The sequence below is a fragment of the Gossypium raimondii genome, chromosome 8 (genome assembly GCF_025698545.1).
Source record: "Gossypium raimondii isolate GPD5lz chromosome 8, ASM2569854v1, whole genome shotgun sequence".
Classification (NCBI taxonomy): Eukaryota; Viridiplantae; Streptophyta; class Magnoliopsida; order Malvales; family Malvaceae; genus Gossypium; species Gossypium raimondii.
The window spans coordinates 58,934,883-58,954,403 of record NC_068572.1 but is presented as its reverse complement, the minus strand read 5'-3'; the positions used below and the strand labels follow the sequence as shown (position 1 = coordinate 58,954,403).

The window sequence follows — 19,521 nt, the reverse complement described above, 5'->3', positions numbered from 1 at the left end:
AATCATAATCCTTTATCAGTTCAAGCCACCTGCGTTGTCTCAGATTCAAATCTTTCTGTGTCATCAAATATTTCAAGCTTTTGTGATCAGTATAAATATGACACTTTTCACCATACAAATAATGCCGCCATATTTTCAATGCAAATACAATAGCACTAACTTCGAGATCATGTACCGGGTAGTTTCTTTCATGTGGCTTAAGTTGTCTTGAAGCATAGGCTATTACTTTATCTTCTTGCATCAAGACACAACCCAAACCATTTAATGATGCATCACTATAAATAATAAATTCATTACCCGATTAAATTTGTACCAACACGGTGCTTAGTCAACAATTTCTTCAATCGGTCAAAACTTTCTTGGCATTTATCATCCATTCAAATTTAACATCTTTCGTAATAAACGAGTCATTGGAGAAGCTATCATAGAAAACCCCTCACAAATCTCCGATAATAACCAGCTAAACCCAAGAAACTTCTAACTTCAGATACATTCTTCGGTGGACTCCAATTGACAATAGCTGAAATTTTACTCGGATCTACCCTGATGCCTTCTGCGGATACAATATGTCCGAGAAAACCTACCTCTCAAGCCAAAATTCACATTTCTTGAATTTAGCATAAAGTTTCTTTTCACGCAGAATTTGCAACACTATTTTCAAATGTTCTGCATGCTCAGTTTCATCCCGAGAATAAACTAAAATGTCATCAATAAAAACTACTACAAACCTATCTAGATACGGTCTGAATATCCGGTTCATCAAATCCATGAATACTGCAGGTGCATTAGTCAACCCACACGGCATAACCAGAAACTCATAATGCCCATACCTGGTTCTGAAAGCTGTCTTTGGCACATCTGACTCTTTTACCCGTAACTGGTAATAACCCGATCGGAGATCAATCTTTGAAAATACTGTGGCACCTTTCAGTTGATCAAATAAGTCATCAATTCGAGGCAATGGGTACTTATTCTTTATAGTTACCTTATTGAGCTGTCGATAGTCGATACACAATCTCAAAGACCCGTCTTTCTTTTTCACAAACAGAACTGGAGCACCCCAAGGTGAATGACTCGGACGAACAAAACCTCTGTCAACAAGTTCTCAGAATCGTACCTTTAACTCTTTTAACTCGCTTGAGCCATACGATACGGAGCTATAGAAATTGGGGTAGTTCCCGGAATCAGATCTATAGAAAATTCCACTTCTCTTTCTGGTGGCAACCCTGGTAATTCCTCTGGAAACACATCAGAAAATTCACATACAACTGGCACTGCCTGTATCTTTGACTCAGATACTTTAGTATCCAACACATACGCCAAATAAACATCATACCCTTTTCTGACACACCTCTGAGCTGACATCACTAAAATTACATCAGATAATTCATCTGTCGATCGATTTAACTCAAGTAATTCTCCATTCGCACTTCAAGACAACATATTTACATCTCACAGTTTACTCATTGCGTCATCTTTGAGTTAACCAATCCATGCCCAATATCACATCAAACTCATCAAAAGGCAATAACATCAAGTCAACCGAAACAAATACCTTTTATCATCGGTGGACAATTTTACAAACTTTATCCACCATCACAAACCGCCCGGGGTTAGAGACTTTAACCATAAATTGATGAGGTTCAACAGACAAATTTTTAACAAATGCTAATTTCATGCATATATATGAATGTACAGAGCCGGGATCAATTAATGCAATAACATTAGTATCATAAAGAGAAAGTGTACCGTAATTATATCAGAGAGGACGCCTCTTCACGAGCACGAATAGCATATGTTCTCGCGGTGCTCTAACATCCGATCTCATTCTTTGAATCTCTGGATGCACTCCTATTACTCGCCCCCACTCGGTTTCTCTGCGGTCTACCTCTGGTAGGAGCATTACCGATCTCGCACTCGTTATTTCTTCTCTTTTAGTTGTTTCAGACAATCCGGATAAAGTGATCGGATGCTCCACATCTAAAACAAACATTTTCACCGCTCTACACTCTCCGGGTGGCGTCTCCCACATTGAGAACATTCGGGCCTAGGAGGTCGAGAAATCTGCTGTACTTGCAACCGTAGTGGTTTGAGCTCTAAAACCTCGAATCTTCTACTTACGCTTCGCCGTAATATATCTGTGGAAAATGTGATCCGCTAGAGAGCTCCCTAGGCCTCTTAGATGTAGATGAAATGATTTACTCATTTGCCTCTTCTTTGTATCCTCGCTCCGACTTGACTTTGCTCTTCTCTTTTTCTTTTAACAAGTCTTCTACTTTACAAGCTCTTTCTACCAGAACAACAAACTCTCTGATTTCCAATACACCCACTGATAGTCGGATGTCATCATTAAGCCCATCTTCAAATCTCTTGCACATGTTGGCTTCGGTGGATACAAATTCCCGAGCATACTTACTAAGTCTGACAAATTCGCGTTCATATTCAGTCACAGACATTTTACCTTGTTTTAGTTCAAGAAACTCCTTCCTTTTCTGATCTATAAATCTCGGTGATGTACTTCTTTCGGAACTCCTCCTGAAAGAAATCCCATGTAACCCTCTCACTTGGTACTACTGACACGAGGGTCTTCCACCAATGGTAAGCTGAATCTCGAAGAAGTGAAACAACACACTTTATACATTCTTCCGGAGTACAAGATAATTCTTCAAAACCACGATTGTATTCTCAAGCCGCACTCGCTTTTCGCATCATCATCTTTGGTAGCCCAAATTCTTCATTTTGCTTCCTAATCTTATCAACAGTGGTCTCTCCTCGATAACTATACTGCACTGGGAAGCTACATGGGGAACCTGTGAATCTTGAGGGGTGGAGGTCTTATAGCCGGATTCGTGCACGAACGAACTCGGCAAACCAATCATTCATGGCTTGGAAGAAGGCTTTCTAGCTCCTCCTCCTGCCTAACCGATGCGGGCCTTTCACTAACATTAACATCTAGTGGCGCCGTCCCTTCAAGGAAGCAAGCGCATTACTTTCTACTTCATCTGTACTAGCTCGTTCAGATCCATAACTATAAAAGAAAACATTTTAAAATCGTCAGAGTCGTCACACTATCAAAATATATAAGTATGGCATGTATAGGTAGACTCTTATTCATATTGCATATTTCGAGAATCGACTAAACCTGCTCGATACCAACAAAATGTAACACCCTTACCCGAGACCGTTTCCGAGTCGAGCACGAGGCATTACTTAGCTTATCTTACCAATTGAGCATAAAACTAGGTTTGAAAATTTATTTCACTATTTACAGCAAATCTGTCCAATCGCGCAGCAGTTACTAAATTAATTATAACTTGAGCTAGAGAACTCGAAATTTAATTCCGTAAATTTTCCTGAAACTAGACTCATATATCTACTCACCATAAAATTTTTAGAATTTTGGTTCAGCCAATTAGTACAGTTTATTAGTTAAAGTCTCCCTGTTTCACCATTCGACTATTCTGACCTCTTGTTACTAAAAATAACTTTTCTCGTTATAGGATTTTCATATGCTATTACCACTTGTTCCTACAGAAAATAGACTCATTAAGGAATCTAAGCATGTAAATTTCAACTCATAACCATTTTTGTACAATTTGTAATTATTTTCTAAACTCAGAACAGGGGACTCCAAAAACTGTTCTGACCCTGTCTCACGAAAATTCACATATCTTAAAATATAAATTTCCTTTTTCTACACCGTTATTTTTCTATGAAAATAGACTCAACAAGATTCAATTCCATATATCATTCACCCTATAATTCATTTTATACTATCTTGGGTGATTTTTCAAATTCACGTCACTGTGCTGCCTGAATTCTGTTTCTTTGCAAAATTTTATCCTTTCATGATTTCCATGCATAATTTATCACCTAATCTTTCATAACAACAAACACCTTCATCCTTAACCATTTTAATGACCATACATCATCAAATACTTACACATCACTCATTAGCAAAATCATCATTACAAACATACAAAAAACTAAATCCCTATACATGCCATAACTCAAACGTGATTCGATATAAAATACCGAGCAGTTGTGGTTGATAGTGTGGACGATCTCCGACTTCTTTAGGATCCTTGAAGTAGCTTTGCAATACTATAAGAGAAAGAGAAATAAAAGAAGTAAGCATAAAGCTTAGTAAGTTTACTAGCAAATAAATAACAATATTTAACTTAAATAATTAAACTCAATGTCTATATCTCTAGTTTACTCTTTAGTTAATCTCATACTAGTTCTCTTACTTGTTTACTTAGAATACTTGTGTGCATAACTTACTCAATCCTTGCTGCATCGTTGAACATCAATTGATAGTATAATAAGTTCTTAAGTCTTACAACTTACCTGAGCTTGCCATTTATGCTTTAAACTGAACTTTCATGAACATGATTCATTTACAAGCCCGTTGAGCTACATTGGAATAATAAGGATACTCGGGTCTCTTCTGATAATAACATGCCAAAGCCATGTCCCAGACATGGTCTTACATGGGATGTTCTCATGTTGGTGCCCATGCCATGTCCTGACATGGTCTTATAGGGACCTCTCATCTGGTGCCAACGCCATGTCCTGCACATGGTCTTACATGGGACCTCTCGTCTGGTGCCAATGCCATGTCCTGGACATGGTCTTACATGGGACCTCTCATCTCGGTGCCAATGCCATATCCCAGACATGGTCTTACATGGGACCTCTCATCTCGGTGCCAATTCCATGTCCCAGACATGGTCTTACATGGGACCTCTTTACCCAAATGTCATGACATTCGTATCCAGTACCATCCTTATGTATCAACGGGACTTTTTAATTTTAATTCTCTATCATTTCATGCTTAGATCATCATCAAATAAATTCATAAAATAAATTCATAGTTGCTGGAAAATAACAGCATTGATAATAAATATGGAAATATTGCATTTATTTACCGTAAACTTACCTCGGTACCAATTATAGCCAAATTCACCAACTTAGTCTTCAACTTTATTCTTCCCTTTGTCTAACCTCGAGTTTCGTACTTCTTGATTATGGAGCTTGGAAGCTTGAAAACCCTAACTATGGCTTCCCCCCTTGCTGATTTCGTTCATATGAAGAAGATGAGCATAATTTGTCATCTTTTTCCCTTTTAATTCATTTTAATTACTAGATTACCAAATTGCCCCTAACTTAAAAATTTTCTATTTCACTTATCTCATGTCCATTTTGTCTACCAAGTTACCAATGGTATAGTTACCATATAAGGACCTCTAATTTAAAGTTTCATAACAATTGGACACCTCTAACATGTAGAACTCAACTTTTGCACTTTTTACAATTTAGTCCTTTTGGCTAAATTGAGTGCCCAAACGTCGAAATTTTCGAACGAAATTTTCACGAAATCATTTTGTGAAATTGTAGACCATAAAAATATAATAAAAATAAAATTTTTCTCATCGGATTTGTGGTCCCGAAACCACTGTTCCGATAACCTCAAATTTGGGCCATTACAAATAAATACTAAATCTTCTAGAAAGAAAATATATTTTTGTTTAACTTGACTTGCAAGCAATCTCTTAGAATTTGGGTCACACAATTCTAACACAATTGGCTTTGTAATAACTCAAGTACGACAGATCTGGAGTGTTTGCAAATACTTAATACGATAAAGAAATCGGTCTCGAATGATCCAAAGTGGCGAGCAAAAATTGACAAAAGAATCAAGCATTCACCAAACTAGAGAGGATGGCAACAAAACTATCTCTAAAATCACTTGTAAAACTAAGGTTACATGCATAAGTAATACTAAAAAATGTTCTATAAGAGCAGATAAAACTTTTAAAACTGAAAATATATTAAACAATTGAAAAACAAACAAAAAAATTATAAAACTTAAGAAAGCACGGATCCAAATCGACTCATGAAATAATTTATTATTTTGAAAAACTACTGATGGCTGGTGGAGTTTTAGCGAACGACAAACGTCGTCATCTGTCAGTCACAACTTGTGAAAACAACAAAGATGCCCACAAAATAAATCTGCAAACTGAAAAGAGAGAAGACATGTGGAGTGAATGAGAAGAAGGAAGAAAGAAATGGCCGGTGGGAGGGAGAAAAAGGCTGGCGATAGCCAGTCTCACCGGGCAAAACAAAAGATAAGAAACAAACGGCTTGGAGAAAAAACTATACACGTGAAACTCTAATTGTTATTCAAATATATACTTAAAACTTTAATTTTGATTTAATCATACACATTTAAAGAAATAAATACATCAATTTATTTTTATATTGAACAAATATAATTATTTATATACGTAATATATAAATATAAAATGATGTTATATCAACAACTGTGTCAATAATTTATAAGAATTGAATCAAATAAAAAATTATACAAAATTAAAATTCATATACATAATTACACATTAAATCATATTTAATGTAACTTTGAAAAAAAAAATTGACATTGAATCGGAATAATAATAGTCATACAACGCGTGGTTGAATGTTCTGGCTTCAGCATTACAATTCTATATATAGGGGAGGGGGGGTTAAAGAAGGACGTATAACAAACATATAGAAGTTTAAAGGGCGAGGGAATTAAAGAGATGAAAACAGTAAGAATAGCTGATCTAAGACCAGGAGATCACATCTTTTCAGATAGGAAATCACGTCTTTATTTTCACCATGGTACACTCTCTTCCTCTTATTTTCTCTTCCTCTCTATTTTCATTTCCTCTTATTTTAATTTGGCTTCGTTCGGATGGAAAATCCAATAACATTCATTCATGAATTTATTATCACTCAGTGATTTTTTTAATTAAAAAAAAAGTTAAAAAAGAAAGAAGCAATTGACCTAAGTTCTAGGTCGAATGGATATTGGATACAAGTGTATGTTCTCAGTTAAATTTCGCACATAATGGTTATTACATGATTTCTAAATCAAAGGGAGACCTGTGATTAAACCAGGCATATATGTGGGAGATCAAATGGTGATTCATCTGATGGGACCAAGCAAGACTTACAACCTAAGACCCTGCGAAAGATGTGGGTTCAAGCCCCAAGCAGGGATCTTCATAACTTGCCTCGATTGCTTCCTCAATGGCCATTCACTCTACCGCTACGAATACGACATTTCTTACTTAAGACTGGCTTTCAAACGCTCTGGTTCTTGCAGCACTTGGGATTGCAGACCGGCAAACGAAGTCGTCGAAACCGCCTATCGTCTGCTCGAAGACAAGAGCTTCGGGAGCTACAATTTTTTCCTCAACAACTGCGAGGACTTCGCGGTGCATTGCAAAACGGGCATGGCCATGAGCAATCAAACAGCAAGGTTATTTGCGTTTAAATTGGTTGGTGCTGTTGGATATCATGCTACCAAAGTGATCTATGAAGCCCTTACCACTAAAGATCAACTAAGGACTCATCAGCCATGATTTATGAAATAAACAGCCACTTGAACTTGGGTTTTTGTGGTATAATATAAATATATATAATATTTGTAGAGTATTGCAAAAGTGGATGTACTACTTTCCTAAACCTGTACAAAAACATACAAATAATACCAATAAAAATTATGAATATATTTTCACTTCGGATACAAATAATCGAATCTCTTATTTTCTCTCTCATATTTATTCGGTTAGTTGTTTAGTTAATTCATTTGAATTGAATTACTTGTATAGATTTAGGGTCGAAGTTAAAAATAAATTTTAGAACCGAAATTAAATTGTAATTTTTACGATACTAAAAATATAATTTTATCATTTTAATATATCTTTATAATTTTAAATAATTAAATAAAATTTTTATCATTTTAGGAGGCAAAACACAATTTTACCTTTATTAATTTAAAATTTTAAAAATTTTAAAAGACTTGAATTGAAAATTTTTCATTTTAAGGGGATCGGGCCCCGGCCAATCCTCTAGCTATGCACTATATGGATTAATGCTAACATTATATTAGTTAGTCATTAAGTCTAACTTTTTTTTTTTTTTTTTGCAAATTCAGTGAAATACGTTGAGAACAATCCAAACATGTTCAATCACAGTTTTTAAAAAAAAATGAAAAAAACAAAACAACCTAGCAAATATTGCTAAGCAGCAGACAAAAACAACTTCAACAATAGATTTCCCCGTTGTACTCTGCTGCAGAAAACAACAGACCAACCCAGCATCATTCACTTGCTTCAACAGCAACTCACCAAGCAGCTTTAAATAAGTTTTTCCTTGCCATGCTTACCTTTGCTAAAGTTTCCACCATTCTATTCTTTTTATGATTAGTGACTGCAAACTGGATTTCAGCAATATGTCTACATCCATCTTCAATTTCCGCAAACAACTTCCTTAGCGACCATGGGCGAAAATTTCTATATTTCAACCAATTCAATTAGCTTATTTGACTTGTATTTAAGATATAATGAAACTACTTGATTTCAAGTTAAAATAATTACATATGAATTATTATTAATTACATAAAATTATAACATCTTAACTTGTTTGCATAAAACAACCATGTCAATAAAGTTTCATCTACATCTATAGGATAAATTTTATCATAAATCAACTATAACTTTACAATATCTTAAATTTGATTCCTTTGAACAATGTTGTCCAGCATGCATAAGAACCTCCTTTTCCAAAAGCTTCACAGTATAGGTATATTTCTTTATTAAATTTGATTCTTGAGTTTATGTAACTTGTTCTTATCATATTTATTATAATTTTATTTTAGTTTATGCTCAAAACATAACTATATATATACATATGACTTTATCCATACACATATATCATTTGCTTTTTCAATAACAGTTACTTTGATAACAAAATCTCTCGGAAAGAGATTTAAAAACCTAGCTAATTGGATAGAACAGACAAGTTGGCATAAAATTCATTAAAAGTTTCATTCACCAGTATTCCGAGAAGCAAATTTCATGATTAGCATCTATAGCTTCAATTGTTTCAAGAATATCACATTTTTCTTCCACAAAATGGCATTCAAAGCCTTGAAATTGGTTACAACTTGCAAGAGGTTCCCTTCCAATGAGAATTGCACGCCGAGTCTTTTCATCGATTGATTTTATAAAAGTCTTCATCTTTGTCTTTCAATATTCCTAATTGGATCCATTTTTCTTCCACAAATTGGCATTCAAAGCCTTGAAATTGGTTGCAACTTGCAAGAGGTTCCCTTCCAATGAGAATTGCACGCCGAGTCTTTTTCATCGATTGATTTTATAAAAGTCTTCATCTTTGTCTTTCAATATTCCTAATTGGATCCATTTTTCTTCCACAAAATGGCATTCAAAGCCTTGAAATTGGTTGCAACTTGCAAGAGGTTCCCTTCCAATGAGAATTGCACGCCGAGTCTTTTTCATCGATTGATTTTATAAAAGTCTTCATCTTTGTCTTTCAATATTCCTAATTGGATCCATTTTTCTTCCACAAAATGGCATTCAAAGCCTTGAAATTGGTTGCAACTTGCAAGAGGTTCCCTTCCAATGAGAATTGCACGCCGAGTCTTTTCATCGATTGATTTTATAAAAGTCTTCATCTTTGTCTTTCAATATTCCTAATTGGATCCATTTTCTTCCACAAAATGGCATTCAAAGCCTTGAAATTGGTTGCAACTTGCAAGAGGTTCCCTTCCAATGAGAATTGCACGCCGAGTCTTTTCCTCGATTGATTTTATAAAAGTCTTCATCTTTGTCTTTCAATATTCCTAATTGGATCCATCCAACATGGGTTTGTAAAACAGAAGAACCTTTCAAAAATTAATATCAAAATCACCGCTTATTATGTCAAGTGTCTGGCTTTGATAATAAATAGAAGAAACAAGTGATCTTTGCATTGGTATTTGAGTAGTTATACGAGTAGTTATAACTGAGGAGACTAGCAAGTGAAGAAAAACAACACAAAAAGATTGGTTACATAGTTCGATTTCAACCATGTACAAGTGATGATTTTGTTGGAAAAATCGGTTTAGAAAACAAGGTTTTTAGACACAACGGAAGTTTGATTTTTTTTTTTTTAAATCGAGTCTTGTGATATTTATAGCATTAAAATTTAACTGAAATTATATATGTGCTCTGTACGAGGTTATTTGGGTTTAACTTGGTTGGTGCTGTTGGATATCATGCTACCAAAGTGATCTATGAAGCCCTTACCACTAAAGATCAACTAAGGACTCATCAGCCATGATTTATGAAATAAACAGCCACTTGAACTTGGGTTTTTGTGGTATAATATATATATATATATATATAAAATATAATATAATATTAGTGGAGTATTGCAAAAATGTGTGATGTACTACTTTCCTCAACCTGTACTAAAACATACAAATAATACCAATAAAAATTATGAATATATTTTCACTTCAGATACAAATAATAGAATCAAACTAAGTTAAATTAATTACATATGAATTATTATTAATATGAGTTATTAAATTTGAGTCACCCAAAATTAATTACATGAAATTTTAACATCTTAACTTGTTTGTATAAAACAACCATGTCAATAAAGTTACATCTACATCTATAGGATAAATTGATCATAAATCAACTATATTTTTAGAATATCTTAAATTTGATTCCTTTGAACAATATTGTCCAGCAAGCATAAGAACCTCCTTTCCTAAAGCTTCAAATTATAGGTATATTTCTTTATTAAATTTGATTCTTGAGTTTATGTTACTTGTTCTTATCATATGTATTAAAATTTTATTTTAGTTTATGCTCAAAACATAACTATATATATACATATGACTTTATCCATACACATATATCATTTGTCTCTTTAATAACAGTTACATTGATAACAAAATCTCTCGGAAAGAGATTTAAAAACCTAGCAAATTTGATAGAACATACAAATTGGCATAAAATTCATTAAAAGCTTCATTCACCAGAATTTCGAGAGTCAAATTTTATGATTAGCATCTATAGCTTCAATTGTTTCAAGAATATCACATTTTTCTTCCACAAAATGGCATTCAAAGCCTTGAAATTGGTTACTTGCAAGAGGTTCCCTTCCAATGAGAATTGCACGCCGAGTCTTTTCATCGATTGATTTTATAAAAGTCTTCATCTTTGCCTTTCAATATTCCTAATTGGATCCATCCAACATGGGTTTGTAAAACGCAATAACCTTTCAAAAATTAATATCAAAATCACCGCTTACTATGTCAAGTGTCTCACTCTGATAATAAATAGAAGAAACAAGTGATTTTTGCATTGGTATTTGAGTACTTATACGAGTAGTTATAACTGAGGAGACTAGCAAGTGAAGAAAAACAACACAAAAAGATTAGTTACACAGTTCGATTTCAACCATGTACAAGTGATGATTTTGTTGGAAAAATCGGTTTAGAAAATAATATTTTTAGACACAACAGAAGTTTGACTTTTTTTTTAAATCGAGTCTTGTGATATTTATAACATTAAACTTTAACTAAATTTATATATGTGCTCTGTACGAGGTGATTAAGTCTATCTCAGCTTTCTATTGAACGACCTTCTCTACTATTCATAAACAAATCTAGGATCTATTTTACTTGGATTCTATCCAATATACCATCAGCCAAGTCAGTCACTTTTATATCTCTATCTTCTAAGAGTCATTTGCTTCAATACCAAGATAATGTATCTCCCCAATTGGATTTGATAGGTGACATATTAGTTTTTCAATCGATTTGTTCAATTTTGATTATCTAAGAACATGATTGGATTATCTACTAATATAAGTTGCCTTTTCTTATTACGATCCGACCACATAATACCGCTTAATATTAGTTAAACTTTAGGTAATTAGTAAACTATAGTTTACTAACTAATATTTGTTTTCATTTTTCTTTACGTGCAAAAACCATTGAAGACAATATATGAATATATTAATGATCTTGATGGATATTTTATTAAACCAAATTTTTCAAAAAATTACAAGTACATATAAACAAAATCACTACACTAAGGGCACTAGATATTGACGGATTTAAATCCTACAACTCACTATATGCCAAACTTACACTTATACAAAAAAATCTAGATCACTTTCCACTAAATTTTCTATCAAAAAAGGCAGCTATAAATTTTCCAATAACAATTCCCACCAAAGTATCTTACAAAATAGGACTACTTTATTAGGATAAATAATGAAAATTTCAAGATATTCTTTAAATCACTCAATCCAGTTTCCATAAACTAGGAAATTCGATTTGGATGATGAATTGAAATTCAATCATTTATGATTTGTTCCTTCGTTAGATTAATCTTCTAAGATGTGCCATGAAAGCTTGCAACAGATTATGAGTTCAACATTCAAATAGATTTAGCAGCTAAAATGATTATCAGTTCTAAACATGATAAATTATTGTTTCAGCCTAGCTACAACATAAGTTGAAACTGCTCTTGTAGCTGAAACCATAATTTCTCCAACAGAGGTTTCATCTGCACCACATTTATAAAGCAAAATTTATGATTAAACAACTATATTTTCCAAATAATTTAAATTTATTTCAAATCTATCCGTAAAAGAGCTAAAGGGTATAGGCAGTAAGGGCTTTAATGCAACTAAAATCATGTCAAGCATTTACATTGGTATGTAAACTGGCACCATTGAAGGATCGTTTGATTCCTTTGAGCAATATTGTCTAGTAAGCATCAGAACCTCCTTTCCAAAACTTTCAAAGCATAATTATATGTTTTCTCTTTATTAAATTTGATTCTCAATTTTTTGTTGCTTCTTCTAATCACATCTACTATAAATTTGCCTTAGTTTATTACTAAAAACACAACTTAAAACAAAAGATTTTAACCAGAAATCAAAAATGGGACAGCCACAAAGCAAACCAAGGCTTCCTAAACCAGGGGATCACATCTACTGTGAAAGAAAGGGAGGTCTCTATGATCACCATGGTTTGCTTCTATTTCTTTTCAATTTTTTATCCATATACCCAGAAGATCACAACATGTATACACACACATTGTTGGTGATTAGAACTCGAATTTTGATGATTGACCGAGAGATTTGAAGCAGAAAGAAGAGAAATTAAGTTTTAAGATAGAAAATAATTAAAGACTGGAATAATAATTGATTTGCACCTCAACAATTTAAATACAAAAGTTCAAGACTAAAAATAGAAAAAGAGTTTCTAAAAATCTGCTAAGAATCTGGTAATAATATACCAAACAATTCGGAAAACTAAACTCCTAAAGTATAGGAGAATTATTCAAACTTAGCAACAGAAAAAAACTAAATGGCAGCAATCTTAAACACGTGATCTCAACACTCCTTCTTGTTTAGATGCTGCAAACTCCAAGTTTCTTCCTAAAGCTTTCAAACTTGCTAAGTGGTAATGGTTTGGTGAAGATATCTGCAATTTGATCTTCAGATTTGCAGTAACAAAGAGACACATCACCACTCTTTTGAACTTTTCAAACAAAAAATAACTTGATGTTGAAATGCTTAGTCTTCCCATGAAAGGCTGGATTGTTAGAGATTGCAATGGCAGCTTGGTTATCAACTAGAATCTTTGTGCTTTGCTTCTGCTCCATGTTTAGATCAACAAGAATCTTCCTTAACCAGAGAGCTTGGTTAACTGTTGCTGTTGCAACCACAAATTCTGCCTCAGCAGTGGATTGAGCTACAGTTTTTTGCTTCTTCGAGCTCCAAGAGAACATGCCTGATCCAAGGCAAAAACAATAACCAGAGGTACTCTTCATATCATCAGTTGAGCCACCCCAATCACTGTCAGAGAAACCAATTAACTTCAATTCCCTGTGCTTTAAAAACTTCACTCCATAACTTCAGGTCCCTTGATGTATCTGATAACTCTTTTTACAGCTCTCATGTGAGTCTCATTGGGACAATGCATGAATCTGGAGAGAATACTTACAGCATTCAATATGTCAGGTCTGGTTGCTGTTAAGTACATTAGACAACCTACCAAACTCCTGAACTCAGCTTCAATGAATTTGGCAGAACCATCATCTTTGATTAGCTTCTCTTTTTGATTCATAGGAGTGCTCATTGCCTTGTAATCTTCCATATGAATTTTTTTAAGTATCTCCTTTGCATACTTTCTTTGACAGATGAACACTTCATCTTGGCTTTGTTTGATCTCAATGCCAAGGAAATAAGACATCAAACCAAGGTCTGTCATTTCGAAGGCCTTTTTCATTTCCAATTTGAACTGATTAACTTGATCGAGATTGTTCCCTGTAATCAATAAGTCATCTACATAAAGAGAAATGTCTAAAGTGTTTGTACCTTCATGCTTGACATATAGTATGAGCTCAGATTGACTTTTCTGAAAGCCAAGACCCAACAAATGACCATCAATTCTGCTATACCATGCTCGTGGAGCCTGTTTTAGGCCATACAGAGCCTTCTTCAGTAAGTAAACTTTGTCTTCATTGCCTCTGCTTACAAAAAATTCAGGTTGCTCGACAAAGATTTCTTCTTGCAATAATCCATTTAGGAAGGCAGATTTAACATCTAACTGAAAAACTTTCTAGTTCTTTTGTGCAGCAAGAGCAAGCAGTAACCTTACAGTGTATAGCCTGGCAACAGGTGCAAATGTTTCTAAATAATCGACTCCAAAGACTTGTGCATATCTCTTCACAACAAGTCTTGCTTTGAATTTGTTAACTGAACCATCGGGATTTAGTTTCGTTCTGAACACCCATCTTACTCCAATTATCTTTCTGTCCAGAGGTCGATCAACCAACTCTCAAGTATTGTTTTTCTCGATCATCGAAAGCTCCTTCTTCATTGCAGCCATCCAATGTTGACTGTTTTTTGCATCATGATACCCTGCAGGCTCACAAATGCCATGTTACATCTTTGGTAAATGTCAGAGAACAACCTTGTACATTTGACAGGTGTATCATCAGCCAAAACATCTTGCCCTTCATCTTCAAGCTCTTCTAACGTGTTGCCAATGGTAAAATGATTTGGTGCACTAGAAGTTTGGTTCGTCCTGGTCGAGTCTTCCCAATTCTATTACTCATTTTCAAGAAAATAAACATCTCTGCTCACAATAACACGTCCAGTGTGTGGTTGAAAGACTCTGTAAGCTTTAGATATAGTGCTATACCCAACAAAAATGCCAGCTTCTGCCTTTTTGTCAAGCTTATCACGCTTGACCTGTGGAATGTAAGTGAAACATAGACAGCCAAACACTCTAAAGAACTTTAAATAAGGTTTGTAACCATACCAAGCTTCAAATGGCGTCTGATCCTTCACAGCTTTTGTTGAAATCTGATTTTGTAAGAACACAGTAGTGTTTGCAGCTTCTCCCCAAAATCTTTTGGAAAGATTCTTCTCATGAAGCATACATCGAGTCATCTCCATTATGAATCTGTTCCTCCTTTCACTGACTCCATTTTGTTGTGGAGTGTATGGCACCGTCAACTGATGTTCAATTCCAACCTCTTCATAAAACCTATTAAAGGTTTCTGAAGTGTACTCCTTGCCATTATCAGATCTTAAAATCTGATTCATGCATCCACTTTCATTCTCAACTCTGGCTTTGAATTTCCAAAACACACCAACAAATTTTAATTTTTGTTTGCAAGAACACAGCAGTGTTTGCAGCTTCTCCCCAAAAGCTTTTTGGAAGATTCTTTTCATGAAGCATACATCGAGTCATCTCTATTATGAATCTGTTCCTCCTTTCACTGACTCCATTTTATTGTGGAGTGTATGGCACCATCAACTGATGCTCAATTTCATCCTCTTCACAAAACCTATTAAAGGTTTTTGAATTGTACTCCTTACCATTATTAAATCTTAAAATCTAAATCATGCATCCACTTTCATTCTCAACTCTGGCTTTGAATTTCCAGAAGACACCAGCAACTTCTGATTTTTGTTTCAACGAGAAAATCCAACACATTCTTGTTAGGTCATTGATAAAGGCTATGTAATACAGGTTACCATTTGACGATGGCGTTCTCTGAGGACCACAAAGATCAGTATGAACAAGCTGTAACTTCTTCGAGGCTCTCTAGGCTTGTTTAGGAAAGGGTTGTATATGTTGTTTCCTAAATTTGCAAGCTCAAAAATGAGGTAGATCATCATCAATGTCTGTAAGTCTTTCCACCTGCTTTTTCGACTGCATTTGAAGCAATCCTCGATTGTGAAACTGCCCAAGTCTCTTGTGCCAAGTCTCAGTGGCACTAACTCTGGGTTTAAAAGTAATTTGCTCATTTTCCATTGGATTAAGAGCAAAACTTTTTCCCTTCATTTTGACATTGAACAAGTTTCTGCCATTAGCATCTCTGATCAAGCACTGCTTATTCCCAAATAGCACTTTATAGCATTTATCCAGTAATTGACCAACACTGAAGAGATTTTGATCAATTTTAGGTACAAACAAAACATTTGAAATAAATTTTGTACCTTTATAACTTGTAATAGTTACTGTGCCTTTTCCCTTGACTTCTAAGTACTCACCATTTCCAATCCTCACTCTTTTGACTTCAGTGTTTCTCAATTCCTCGAAGAGCTTCTTGTTATACGTCATGTGATTTGTGCACCCACTATCAATCAACCAGCTCTCACTTGATTCTCTGCCTGAGAAACAAGTAACCACGATCAATCGATCTTCTTCTTCTTGATCAACTACCTGTGCATCTACTTCTTACACCTGGCCTTTGAACTTGCAAATCACTACTTCATGTCCAAGTTGATTGCATTTGGAGCATTTGGCGTTAGGTCTTTTCCAACATTTGAATGGTGAATGACCTTTCTTCTCACAATGGTGACAAGGTGGATAGGATTTCTTGACACCTCCTCTTTTGCTCTTCTGATAATTGCCTGATGAATTTTCTTCACTTGTCAACTGGTTCTTAAAATTTTTCTTCTTTTTATACCTGTTGTTGTCTTGATGCTTGACAGGTAAGGCACCTTCTATCACTCCCTCTTGACTCATGGATATTCTTTGCTCTTGTGCTTGTAAAGCATTCAAGAGCTCTGCAGGAGAAATCTTTAATAGGTCCTTGGTGTTCTCCAGAGTAGTAATGGTGGCTTCAAACTTCTCTGGAATAGTGACTAGCAGCTTTATTACAATTCTAAAGTCGTTCAACTCAGAACGAAGCAATTTCACCTTGTTGGCAATGCTAAGAAGTCTGTCAGAATATTCTTTCACTGACTCAGACTCCTTCATCTTCTGTAACTCGAAATCCCTAATTAGATTCAGGACTTTCATTCCACGAATCCTCTCATCTCCTGCATACTCAGCCTTGAGGTAATCCCAGATTTCTTTTGCTGATTTTAGAGACATTATTCGTGTGAAAATCATTTGAGACATAGCTACAAATAAGCAAGCTTTTGCCTTTGATTTCCTTGCCTTCTTTTCCTTTTGGCCACAGTAAGATTTGCTAGAAGTGGTGGGACTTCGTAATCCTCTTCTACAGCTTTCCAAAGATCTAAAGGCTCCAGGTAAGTCTCCATGCGAACTGCCCACATCTGATAATTGTCTCTATTGAAGATTGGTGGTGCAGGAACTGAAAAACTAGACTCTCCTTCCATCTTAACACGCAAATAACCTCACAGATCCCTCAAGAAAATAGTTTTGATACCAATTTTTTGGTGATTAGAACTCAAACTTTGATGATTGATCTAGAGATTTGAAGCAGAAAGAAGAGAAAGAAAGTTTCAAGATAGAAAATAATTAAAGACTGGAATAATAATTGATTTGCACCTCAACGATTTAAATACAAAAGTTCAATACTAAAAATAGAAAAAAGAGGTTCTAAAAATCTGCTAAGAATCTAGTAACAATATACCAAACAAATCGAAAAACTAAGCTCCTAAAGTAAAAGAGAATTATTCAAACTTAGCAACAGAAAAAAACTAAATGGCAGCAATCTTAAACACGTGATCTCAATACACATAAACATTGGGTGTTTTTGATTGAGCATTGCAGGAATATATATGGGGGATGGCATGGTGATTCATCTCCGAGGAGCAGCCAAGAAACTTGGGGAGCTACCTGGATGCCATAAATGTGGAGACAAGCGAGTCGAAAATGGTGAAATAGCAAAAGTATGCATAGATTGTTTCCTTGATGGTGGAATGATCCAGATCTTTGACTATGGAGTTCCCCTTTTAGAATTCATTGCAAGAAAACGTGGTACTTGATGCCCATACGATTCCAAGCCTCCTCATGAAGTTATTAGCATCGCAACTGATTTACTTGAACGGAATGATTTTGGCCCCTACGACATGTTTACTAACAACTCTCAGCACTTCGCTGTGTATTGCAAAACAGGCTTTGCCACAAGTTTCCAAATTGAAGGCCATATTCCCGCTGGTATGCTTGCTGGCGCTGCTGTTGTGGCAACTTTTGGTGTTACGAAAGGCGTTAGCAAAACATCAAGCTCCTGGTAACTTCTGCCTGCAACTCATTCCGGGACTTCAATTACATCTTACTGATAAGTATGAACCAAGTTAAGAAGATCTCATATCCCAATAAACTTAAAAGTCAAAGCCAACTAGAGCTGATATTCACCTATATGCAAATATGAATTATTTATCATCTGTTTTTTATAAATACTAAAAATTTTATGAGGTTAGAAATTGCATATTTGGTATATAAGTGTGTGTTTGAAAACACTATACAATAAATTATAAAATATATGATTTGAAACTAATAATAACAATACATATGCAAAATGCACAAAATTAAAATGAAAAATTAATTTAAGTTGTGAGTAAAAAAATTTAAATAGATAAATACATCATATTAAGAATATCAAATGTGTTCCAATTGCTTATCATTGGTATTTTTATTTTTCTATAGCACTTAAAATGTTATCGTGTTAATATGTTATCAAAATGTTATCATATTGGTGAAAGGAAAATTCAATATTAATTTTTTTTTGAAAAGATACAATATTGAGTTGATCCGTGACATTAGCTCAATCAACCATATTATCTATACTAGAAATCTTATTACATACGTATACGTGTGAAAATTGTACAGACCAATTTTTGACCCAGGCCTAGTAGCTAAACTAAAGCCCACTAACCTAAAATTGGACCAGCCTAATTCAAACCCAACAGACCAAAAAAAATTAAAACCCTAGCCCACAAATTCAGTAGCTTTCAGCCAAGGGAAAACCTTAGGTGCGCCGCACCTAGGTCTTCAGCCTCCAGTGCCGCTTCACACCCTCGCATGCCACCGTCGTCGTGTCCCATTGCCCCTCCACGCTCGTTAGATCGCCTGCAACAGAGACAAAACAGAAAATGACAAACAAGCACAATCCAAACGCAAAATGATAAAAACAATTGATTTAGGAGTTTGAAATCGGCTATAAAGGCCGAAGCTTATCACTGTTTTTTTTTCTTCGATTTTCTTTGTAAAAAACGCATATCAGAGAATCAGAAATATAAAAAAGGGTACTGTTCTTCGTTTTTCAATCGATTATTTTTTTTCTTTTTTCACCTATTTTTTTTCATTTACAAATCTATTAAAAAGTGAAACTATTAATAGAGAAAGAGGGGAGAAGGAAACATACCCGAACCTCCCCACGT

General features: G+C 34.7%; 2 protein-coding genes across 2 annotated transcripts; one reads left to right on the top strand and one right to left on the bottom strand.

Annotated features, from left to right (window-relative positions):
* The first annotated feature begins 6,530 nt into the window (after positions 1-6,530).
* LOC105792600 (protein LEAD-SENSITIVE 1) lies at positions 6,531-7,608 on the top strand. Its single transcript, XM_012621245.2, has 2 exons — positions 6,531-6,669; positions 6,949-7,608. Exons 1-2 carry the CDS (start codon positions 6,588-6,590, stop codon positions 7,413-7,415), a joined length of 549 nt encoding a protein of 182 aa, XP_012476699.1. The 5' UTR covers positions 6,531-6,587; the 3' UTR covers positions 7,416-7,608.
* An 8,431-nt stretch (positions 7,609-16,039) lies between these two features.
* On the bottom strand, positions 16,040-17,266 carry LOC128043079 (uncharacterized). Its single transcript, XM_052634902.1, has 3 exons — positions 16,729-17,266; positions 16,406-16,557; positions 16,040-16,273 (listed from the first exon to the last, which is right to left on the bottom strand). The coding sequence occupies exons 1-3, from the start codon at positions 17,264-17,266 to the stop codon at positions 16,040-16,042; spliced, it is 924 nt and encodes a 307-aa protein (XP_052490862.1).
* Between the last annotated feature and the right edge of the window lie 2,255 nt (positions 17,267-19,521).

What these genes read in the sequence shown, in the direction of transcription:
- LOC105792600 (XM_012621245.2), top strand. Translation starts at nt 6,588, where the DNA reads ATGAAAACAGTAAGAATAGCTGATCTAAGACCAGGAGATCACATCTTT. An exon ending in ACGTCTTTATTTTCACCATG is followed by an intron (nt 6,670 to 6,948) that starts GTACACTCTCTT and finishes TGATTAAACCAG; the next exon opens with GCATATATGTGGGAGATCAA.
- LOC128043079 (XM_052634902.1), bottom strand. Translation starts at nt 17,266, where the DNA reads ATGTCTCTAAAATCAGCAAAAGAAATCTGGGATTACCTCAAGGCTGAG. An exon ending in TCACCATTGTGAGAAGAAAG is followed by an intron (nt 16,558 to 16,728) that starts GTCATTCACCAT and finishes CTTGTTTCTCAG; the next exon opens with GCAGAGAATCAAGTGAGAGC. An exon ending in AAGTCAAGGGAAAAGGCACA is followed by an intron (nt 16,274 to 16,405) that starts GTAACTATTACA and finishes GGGAATAAGCAG; the next exon opens with TGCTTGATCAGAGATGCTAA.